The sequence below is a fragment of the Spea bombifrons genome, chromosome 3 (assembly GCF_027358695.1).
Source record: "Spea bombifrons isolate aSpeBom1 chromosome 3, aSpeBom1.2.pri, whole genome shotgun sequence".
NCBI classification, from domain to species: domain Eukaryota; kingdom Metazoa; phylum Chordata; class Amphibia; order Anura; family Pelobatidae; genus Spea; species Spea bombifrons.
Genome location: NC_071089.1, coordinates 10,058,514 through 10,069,357, shown reverse-complemented (window position 1 = coordinate 10,069,357; position 10,844 = coordinate 10,058,514). Strand labels below are relative to the sequence as shown.

The 10,844-nt window shown below is 43.1% G+C and overlaps 1 protein-coding gene across 1 annotated transcript; it reads right to left on the bottom strand.

Moving 5' to 3' along the window:
- Window positions 1–2,859: 2,859 nt before the first annotated feature.
- SLC30A1 (solute carrier family 30 member 1) lies at window positions 2,860–7,980 on the bottom strand. Its single transcript, XM_053459827.1, has 2 exons — window positions 7,128–7,980; window positions 2,860–3,856 (listed from the first exon to the last, which is right to left on the bottom strand). Exons 1-2 carry the CDS (start codon window positions 7,726–7,728, stop codon window positions 2,961–2,963), a joined length of 1,497 nt encoding a protein of 498 aa, XP_053315802.1. The 5' UTR covers window positions 7,729–7,980; the 3' UTR covers window positions 2,860–2,960.
- Between the last annotated feature and the right edge of the window lie 2,864 nt (window positions 7,981–10,844).

Here is a 10,844-nt window from a genome sequence, read left to right as displayed (position 1 = left end):
CCACCGCTAACCATGAACTTAGGTGACTTAAGGATGAGGCATATTGAAATATACGGTATATTATATAACAATTTGCGTTAAAGACTAAACTGAAAATGGTGTCAGTTTATGAACACATGCCCAGCAGTGGGAAGCAGCTATAAACAACTAGATGATAAAGTATTTGTTAGTCTCGAAGAGTTAATGAAAGAGACGTCAGCCTCCTCCATTCTTCCTGAGCTCTGTAGAAGTGTTAAATTGCTCCCACAGTAGTAAGTTGAATGCGTAAATCAGTGGGTTCCAGTAACTAGGACCGAATAATAAGAGTATGTTTTGCATGCACTTATACATTTAGTCACAAAACAAAAAACAGTAAACATATATTCAACTTTACATTTAAGTTGCATATGTTTATTGTATTCTAAAGACTTTGCCAGCTCCATAAATAGATTAAATGACGTGCAGATGGTAGTGTTTTAGCAGCTCAAGAATAGGAGCCATATTCATCATTTTTAATTCTATACCACAAAATAAAAATAATAAAAAATAAAACAATGGTTATCAAACCATTCAAGGCTTGTTTTTGTTAATTTAGGCAATCGGTCCAGGAGGGCCATTGGGAATGGATTCCTGCAAGCATAAGCAGACATTTCCAATTTACATTTAATAAGTCACTTATGACTTCCGGATTGTCTCTCTAGGTGCAAACCTTAGTCTCATATGGTGATCATTTGCAACTTTAATTCTAGCATTGGGGGGGAGGAGGGATACACAGAACACACATGCTCAGGTGGGGGCTCATAGCATCAAAAACATTTAATGTAGGTGTAAAGGCTCATTTAAATAAGAAAGAAGGTAAAGCTACTGCATAACGGTGGGACTACACACTCCAAATTGGCCAATTTTTATCCCCCTCCCCTCCATTAAGTTAAGCACCGTTCCCACCCGTAAACACATTTGATCGCAGCGCCATGAGATAAGTACTAGTAGATTGAAGCTTCAGGTTTAATTGGTCATGAAAAGAAAAAAAAAAAAAAAAAAAAAAGCATGAAATAAAACAATATTAAATGCAGTAAAAAGCTACTGCAAATACCAGCATCTTACAGCGACAACAGAACACGGGTGTAATAAAGAGACTCCATATAATGGCTGCCTATACAATAAGTAGATATGTTACCTACATAAATACACTATACAATAAAAACTCAAACCAGCAACACATTTCCAGCGTCACTCAGGACACAGCCGTATTAGCCCAAGAGAAGAGAGTCTTTAGTTGGAGTCGATACCTTTTTGTTGAGCCAACAGAAAGACAAAGTTTTAGAAGTTTTTAGCTATCCAATAAAATAAAATAAGTCAACTTTGACGAGACACCAGACACCAATATGGAGACTAAGGGGTATAACAGATCCAGACAGCGTGGACCATGTACCATTCCTGGCAAGATTATTAAAAACAGTTTCAAAGAAAATTAGAAAAAAAAACAAAAAAAAAAAAAAACTTTCAAGAAAAAAAAAAACAAAAAAACAAAAATAAGCCACTTTCCCAAAGAAAATACATTTTAGAATACAGAATGTGTTACATGTTGGTAACATGGTATATGAAATACATTCAATGCAAAACCCTTGCTTTGGTGATACACAAATTAACCCCTTTATACACATGTACCTGCAATTTTGGTGTTGCTTTTGCACGTTAAGGATATAGTCGATATTTTAATGGCTTATGTGCGACACACAGAGACAAATACTTATGTGCAATAACCAAGAAGCATTTAGAAAAGGTTAAAGAAAAATCATGCGAGTGCAATTACATTTAGACCACTGAGAAATTCTGCCTAAAGTGAATTGTCTGCAAAGTGCATACAAAAAAAATTATAGCGTTTACATAAAGCGGGAGAAGCAATTGTTACACAGATAGTCTTATAAACACAAATGCCAAGTGTTACATTTCCACCCGCAGAGGAATCGTATACACCCTTCGGTTACCTTATGTATTTTGCACCCCATTAGACGGGGCACATTAGACGTGGCATATGCCTTGGCTAACCTGCCAGAAGGAAGTTTACAGTTTTCTCTTTCAGAGTAAAATGTACTATTTGAATTAGAATTTTATTTACGTTAAACGCTTCGTTTAGGAATATCACATTTTGCAGATCCAATACCCACATGTGATTAATTACCGAATAAGCGGGTAAAGAATTTGCTTAGAAGGGATAGCACCCCTTTAATACATAGTATCCATTTGTTTTTGTATTAAAGGGGAAAAAAAGCCAACACGGCACATATTTGCTACAATATTGGAGAACATTTTAAAACGCAATGTTCATTTTCCTTGTGTATTTTTTTTTTTTTTTTTTTTTTTTTTTTTTTTAAAGGTAACTTCAGGGTGGGTATATTGTTCCTTTTTAACCCCTTAATGACAAAGCCCGTACATATACGGGCTCAAAACGCATTGTTTTCAATGGGTTTAGGGACCGCCCATTGTCCTTAAGGGGTTAAATATATCTGAGAAACACAAAATATTGTTAAATTACACGGGAGTTATTTGTGAACATTTTACACACCTGCTCACGGAAGTCTTCGCTCAAGCAAGAGACATTAATCGGCCAGCTATGAAAGGATTTCGCTTAAACCCCAGCTGGACACTCTAAAGTTAAGAGAAAAAAGTAAATGCTACGGAAAAGAGACATTTTCAAAGCTTTGCGCACAGCAGCAGCAATGGAAACATCCCGGGCAAATCTGTATTAAACACTGTAACACATTTTACATAATCAAATACTATGCAACATTTTTTTTTAGGACAACCAGAATTTAACATTAATGTTGCATCACAGACTAGTCTATTTTGTTTTTAAAGAAGAACTAATAAAAATCAATATTGCCAAAAAGCAACTTTATTAATGAAGCTGCTAGGAAAGAGCTCCCCTTGGTTTCTTCTCCAGCTGTAGACACGAGTTTTTATGCCTTCGCTAAAATGGGTTAAACGGTGGAGTCCACGTCTATTTTGAGCTCATGCGCAGACTTCTCAGAAGTATTAGTTCTTTTTGTTTTATGCTCGGGAGATTCGCTGATCATTCCCAAGCTGGGAATGGCGGCTGTTCCACCACTAGACTTCTTCCCCGACGCATTCTTTTCGGTGCTTCCACAGCATTGCTTTGGGGCGCACTGAGTTCTACAGGACAGTTCGCAAAGGGATATTCTAGAGCCCGACTCTACACTGGAAAACTCGGGCTGGATAGTAGTAGCGTGGATTCCTTCATCGTGAAAGAAGTCTTTGATGCGCTTAGCGACGTCCATGTAAGCGGTAGGATCGTGGCATTTGATATGAGCCGTCGCTATAATGCGGCTTTCTGCCAACTGCCAGACGTGCAGCTCGTGAACAGCTTCCACTCCTTCCAGGCTTCGGAGCTTCTTCTTCAAGGAAGAAATGTCAATTTGTTTAGGAACGGTTTGCAAAAGAATAAGGGCAGACTCTTTCAGAAGCGGGTAGGTCGTATACAGCAGAATGCAAACCATGATCACACATAAAGAGGGATCGAGATACAGCACCCAACAAGGTCCGGCAAGCTGGATTTCTGGATGCTCGGAGCTGTTGGCCAGCACACCCAGGGTATGGTTGACTCCTTCGAGATGTGTGCAGTGCTCATGAATGCACGGATTAACACAGTTAACGTCTGATTGGCAAGGGTTAAACACCATATAGAAAATGAAAGCATTCACAACGACGATAACGGAACCCAAGGCATCCCCGAGCACATGCAGAAATACTCCTCGCATGTTGAGTTGAGAGCCATCTTCGTGGAGGTCTTCGGAGTTATTGTCGACAACGTTTCCATTCAAGCGATGCTCTACAGCGTTTTCGGCCAACGCATCTGCTAAAGAAAAATAATAACGAACATTTATTCAAAGGTCCTGTACACATACCTAGTGCATAGTACAAATGTTTACAAAGCCAGGAAAAAAATACTAGCCAGCAAAGAAATATTACGAGCCAACTTAACGTTAGCAGACAAGTATTTTCCAGCTATCGCACGAAGAGGGAATTCCCAGTCTTGGATATATACATTGACAAAACGTAGCATTCTGCAGAGAGGACGGTATTTACATAGACAATAGACGGCACAAGAAATCTCTGGCCACGAGGAAAAAGACTGATCAATATTTCTAGAAAGCCCAGGGTCAGAAAGTGATTAGTCTTATCAGCTTCCATAACATCAACGACCCGCAATAAAGCTGCTTTCTAAGTGCTGATCTTTGGACGTCAGCAAATGGTGAGAAGCATTAACACAAACCTCACGGAATCAAGAAAATTCGTGTGAACAACGGTATATTTGAAAGAGGCAGCTTCAAGGCATTACACGTTGAAGGAACAATGTAGTTTATTGGTCAAAAAAAGGTTTTTTGCCCCTTAAGGAGTCATTACACACACACACACCATAACTAGTGAAGATTAGGGGGTTGTCCTGCTATATTTTTCATTCCACCGTTTCAGTATATCAGTGCCATCAACTACTGATTCTAAGCACCCATGATCATGCATCTAATTAGTAGCCCAAAGTCATATTTAAATTGCCAGAAGGGCATCTGGTAATGTGCGCCAAGTAACTTGTTGTTTCTTGAAGCTGAAGCGCAGGAAAGGCCACTGATTTACAGGCAGTAACCCCAGGGATTATTATTATTTACTGATTTATATAGCGCCATCATCTTCCGTAGCGCTGTACAGGGTAGGGTAGACAGGACATTAGTAGTATATAGCATAACAATTTCACTTACAGAGACAACAGGTGAGGAGGGTCCGGCTCAAAGAGTTGGCAATCTAGAGGTCACTGCAGCCAAGTGTCTGTCACTGGACTTTGGACAATTAGTGGTTGCACCACCCAGAAGAGCCATAGACAAAGCCATAGCATTGTCACAAAGACATTTTTGTGCCAATGTGGCTTGCGCAAGGCTATTTATGGGATAAATATTTATACAGTTATGTCACCCGCCGCATCACGTGGGACACATGCCGTGATCCCCAGGAGGCAACAACTCGCTTCTCAAATAGCAGAGGATCACATATAGGCGAGCAGTCGCACGGAGAGAACACAAACAAGTTACCACTACAGCCAGAATCTGCTCTTCAATGCACATGATAGCTGTGTGGACCCTTTAGGTTTTTGCGTCGTCCTTATTACCAAGGGACAACACCCCCCCCACACACACACACACACACAGCTAAATGCTGTGCACATGATATACTCTGCACTGTGTTGGGGACGGGATGCACATGTGTGGAAAGTGCTGCCAGTCAGCGGCAAGAATAGCCTCACCATAGAGGATAATGACCGTGGCCATTTTTCATTATTTGTTGTATATTAAAGGCACTTGCAGAGTAATATGCATCCTTCTTTACAAGGGCTGGGAGGGACAGTAAATTTGTTGCGTAATGAAGTCTGACATATTTTGACAAGAAAATGGTAAACGCTGCAAGAATATGACACTTTTGTAAAGGGCAAGTAACCAATTATAACGGGTAAACAGGACATTCATAACAGCGTGACTTACAGAAACAATCGGTGAGGAGGGCTCACAACCTAGGAGCTGGGAGTATATTACGCAGGAGGTAGGAGGGCCGCGCTCAGCGATTGATCAGCTTAAAAAACAAGGCTTTCTATCGGATGGGATTTCGGTTACAAGGGGAGAAGCTAACTAACTCTGTATTTCCCCATTACGCCTCTAATTAGAGGTCAGCGAGGACAGAATGCTTCCTATTTCAACATATAATCAGTCTGCTGGGGTCTTCAATCGGTTTTGTTTGCCGAATTATAAGGAAGCGGCTTTATCTTTACTTATTATTGATAGCGTTATTACACGAGGGCGCTCATACATGTGCCAGCCATTAGATATTTGCTTATACTTTGTATTGCTCTGAATGGCTCCGCTTCCTTAACGAAGTAAAAGTCACGGAACAGATCGATAGAAAACAGCATAAATAACGGCCCCGCACCGATTCGCACAGCCTTGCCTAAGGCGGCCCGGATTTGATACATAGCGGCTACTTGATTTATTGCGCTTCAGAGACACAAAGTAATCAATTCCGGTCATCTAGTGGTGAATTAACACAAACGCACACTCATATTACATGGATGTGTACGGGGGAGGGGGAGCACCGTCGTTATTGAACCTCACACCTTCGCGTGACTATAAACCAAACGCAGAGTACCGGTATAAAAACCCTGTCGCTACATCAACATATCCCCACGCCAGGGTCTATTCACTAAAGGGAGAGTCGTGACTTTCACTTCACTATTCATTATGAAGGGACAATTTCTGCAGCAAGAAGGGCTGAGCTGGCCCTGCATAATGTATAATTTAATGTGTAAGAAGACTGAAGAAATCTCACCAATTAAACACCGTAAGCAGAAACTCGGAGAGGTTGGCTCTTTATGATGTATAGTGAGATAATCGAGCCGAGACACACCTCCTGTGTCAGCTGTCTTTAGCGAATAGACCCCTATATATCACATTCCACCTGAACACCGACAGCCATACCGATACATACATATCTATCGCGCGCACACACATATATATACACATACCTCTATCTCACACACATACAGGCGAGAAGCACAATCAGCTGCACTAAATAAAGGATTTTTTTAAATAACCCTTTCATGGCCTGATCCCGCACGACATTCAAACTTTAATCCTGTGAATTAACCCCACAGTCGCAGAAAGGTAGAATGTGGCGGTCATAAAAAAAAAAAAAAAAAAAAAAACATTCAGCCCTCAAAACGTCCCTGGTCTTGTTTTAGATTCAGGAGCCATATGCCTATCCAATGCATTACTAGCCTCTACCAGTTCTGCTGGGGAGCTGTTCCATTTACCTACCACCCTCTCAGTAAAACACTACACCTAAGCCTGTGGTTGTAACACTTCATGCCAGATAATGTCACTTAGAAAGAGGCTTAATGAATCGGTAAGGCAAGGCCTGAGCCAATGTCTTATCAATCATCTGACATTTAATCGATCCTGCCTCCATATTGGAAACACGTCATTGATACATCAGATGTCTGATGAGCCGATAACCTGTCGAGTGTATGACAATAACCGGATTAATACGCCGAACCTGACCCGCACTACCGAGCAGCACCGACTTCTTACCGTGTTTCCCCGGCACCACCAGCCCGTGCGAATTGCCGCAGTTCTCCACCAGGATATTGGTCTCTTCGCGATCAATAGCACCACCATCTCCGGCTGCCCGTTCCCTATTCCGGTGGCTTTTCTTGGCTCCGTGTGAGTGTCCATGGCCGCTATCCCCGGCTCCTCCTCCGTGAGAGTGTCCGTGGCCAGCTCCGGCGCTGTCACGGAACATGCACAGACCGATGAGGTTAACGAGGAGGCCGCCAGCCCCCACTCCTATCACCACCAGCGGCTGCTCTATGGCTTGCGGCTCGGTAAAGCGCTCGATAGCCTCCAGCACGATGGTAAAGCAGAGAGCGGTGAGGAAGATGGCATTGACCAGGGCTCCCATCACCCCGGCCCGGATCCAGCCGAATGTGTTCTTGTCAGTAGAGTGGGTCTTCTGTGCGAAGCGCACGGCGATCAGGCCGACTATCAGAGCGATGACATCGGACAGCATGTGGAAGGAATCGGACAGCATGGCCAGGGAGCCCGTCACCCGGCTCACCACCACCTCCACCACGAAGAAGACGAATGTTAGGCCCAGCATGCACATCAGGCGCACCCGACTAGATTCCCACATCTTGGCGGCCCACAATGAAGGCGACTAACGGCCTGCAGCGTAAAAAACGGCACGCACCGCCGGAAAGTCCAAAGGTCAGCGGTGATAGCGCCCGGCAGCCTGGGGGGAAGGGTCCGGCGGCTGCGTCTCAAAGCCGGGAGGGTGGTAAGGTGAGGACCGGAGACCGGCTGCGGCCTTGACTGCTTCTCGCTCACTGGGCATCTCTGACGTCCGGAGGAGGAAAATAACACAAACTTTTGCACCCGAAACCGTCTTTTCCACACGGAGCGAGATGGAGAGGATGAGGGGGGCCCCGGCCCGCCCTCATACCGGGCTGTGATTGGGTGTCGCCACAGAAAGCGCTCATTGGCTGAACGGAAAACGGCTGTCTGCAGCCTAGCGACAGCCGGGTTGATGGACTGGACCAAACGCGGGGTCTGGGGGGGAGCCGCAGTTCACAAAAGCTTAGGATAGGGGGTCGTAAGATTATTAAATGAGAATACACGTTATTGGGGTGAAGGTTTAAAATGTATTAATGACGGGAATAGTTATAATAAGACTTCAATTCCCATCATGCTCGCGTGTGTATGTGGTAGATGCGAGGAGGTGTCGTCCACAGCATCGTTACAGTCAAAAGATGTAAAATTCTGTCAATGGCTACCTTGTATTAGCTGTTGCCGAATGCCCAGGTGGCAACAGCTGTCCTGCTGAACAAGCTGAGATTTATGGTCCTCAGCAGCCTAGTTTCAAGTCATGTTTCAAAAACTCCATGGCTGAGCATGGTGAGAGTTGCTCTTGAACTATGAGAATATATCCCATAAATCAGGATCTGAGAGCCACAACTGGAAGTCGTGTTACAGGCATCCATTTTAAAGATCCTTAAGCACACGATCATGAGGAGCAACTTGTTTTCCACTTTGGCTTTTGAATATTAGTTGTTGAGACTGCAAATGAGCTGAAAATACAAATACATAGAACGGAATAACTGGCGTAAAATCAGGGTCAGATATGACAACCAGCAAAAAGGAGCAGGACTAGGCCTAAACCGGGCATACCCAGCAAATGCCTGAGGGCTAGCTCGTCGTCACCAGTACTGGCAGAAGTGTACAATATGACTCCCTGTATAAGCGTACCTGGGAACCCTCAGGGTTTGAACCTGAGTCTCAGGGGTTTTGCCCCAATTTCAGAGTGAAGGGGCAAAATCTCAGAGTCACACAGCTGGTAGCTGACTCTGCTACCAGTATGTTATGGTTTATATCCCTGCTTGAATGCAGGTGACCCAAATGTATCTTTAAGTAATGACAAGTTTAGATCTCCATGAGGACTGATATTCTAGCTTTTTGGTTATCATGTTTGATGAGTCACTACATAGAATCTTCATAATGGGCTATTAAAGGGTTAATATTTCAAGACTCTCGGATCAGCTATTTTAGACAGTTCCCAGGGACGCACAGAAGCCTAAAATTACTCCATTCATAAACAATGACCAGTGAGTTTTTGTAGATCAGATGATGAAGGGCCCACCTAGGGCCCCCAGCTGCTTCCCCCTATGTGGTCGGCATCCCAATTACAATTAAGAAATAGAGCGCCAGGATATGACATCATATCACTCCTGTTTTTGGACCTGGGGTACTGCAACCCCCAGACCTGTCACCCTAAACCAGGATACGTCAGGCATCTATTGAACAACCACCGATGGCCCACCCACAACTAATGAATCCAACATGGATAGTAAATAGTGCAGAATTTTAACCAAACGCTTATTAACGCCTTAAGGACAATGGGTTGTCCTTAAACCCATTAAAAACAATGCATTGTGAGCTCGTACATGTACGGGCTTTGTCATGAATGGGTTAAAATGCAAGTTACTTTTTAACAGAATAAATGTCTATCCTAGAGGCGCAATGTGTGGATTTCTGCTTTCCAGTGATACATTGTCTACTCAATGCAGTACAGCGTAAAGGCATGAATATCATAACATGAATCTACATAAAATGTATACAACCTTACACTTTAAGAATTGGTTTTATTGCAATAGAACATTTGTAAAAACTTTGGGGAAAATATCTTAACTCTTGAAATACAAGAAAGTACGTGCATACCTAGGAATTTTAGTAATTAGATGACCGTGTGACTCTTCTAACGTCAACACTTCTATGGCCGATCACAAGTAGGGTGACCACATCCGCCATGTTTTCCAGGACACATATAGTTTTTGCATATTGTTGAGGAACCCACTTAAAATGCTGCCCTGCAGTATGGGGGATGTATAAGTGACTAATTGCTTCCCTTCCATAGACATCCCACATACTCCATGGCAGCACAACACCTGTGCTGGCTGGTTGTGTAGAATAGAAAACTGCAAAAAAAAATATTATTGCAGATCTGCATCTCCTACTTTAACAAACAAAAAAGTGATGAAAAAAGACACCAACCCCCCTCCCCAGTTGGCTCTAGGATTTTAGGGGCCCTAAATAAAATATGTTTATAATAAAAGGGACTCTAACTTAAAACAAGCAATACAATGAAATAAGTGCATTAAAGTTATTGGTTAACCCACAGGCCACATTGCCCCTAATACTAGATCCAGACCCAGAGGATAACAGGTGTAAGGTGAGCCCTTCTGACCATATTAGTGATAACTTATGAACAAGATGTAAAGTAACTATCCATAGACTGTACATGGAACTGATTGTCCCAGTACGGGAGAGATGATAAATATCTAAAACCCCCACACACACCTAAACTACTCCTGTTGCACTACGGTAACCATGGTCAATGAAACAATACAATGCCTCACAGCCATAGCAACTGCAGTTTGTCTCCAACCTGATTCCCAAAGCCCATCATATGAACACTGTCCAGATCCCAACTTCCTGGCCCAAAATTCTAATAAACTCAAATCTGCGACAGTACCCCCAAACAGTGAGGAAATTACTGCAAACCATGGCAAAGCCGCCCTACAGCACTGCTTTTGGTGCCAATGTTGACTATGGGCCAGTTGGGGAGACTAATCTCCGGCTTTCCTATAATGCTAGGAAATTGATTGCGTGTGTCCACATATAGTGACGCTGTGGCCCGGGATATGATGTCATATCCAAGCATTCTGCTTCATTAGATATTGACAGGTAAGGTAG

Coding starts and splice junctions, on each gene's coding strand:
- SLC30A1 (XM_053459827.1), bottom strand. CDS start 7,728: ATGTGGGAATCTAGTCGGGTGCGCCTGATGTGCATGCTGGGCCTAACA. Junction 3,857..7,127: donor GGTGGTGCCGGGGAAACACG/GTAAGAAGTCGG, acceptor ATTTTTCTTTAG/CAGATGCGTTGGCCGAAAAC.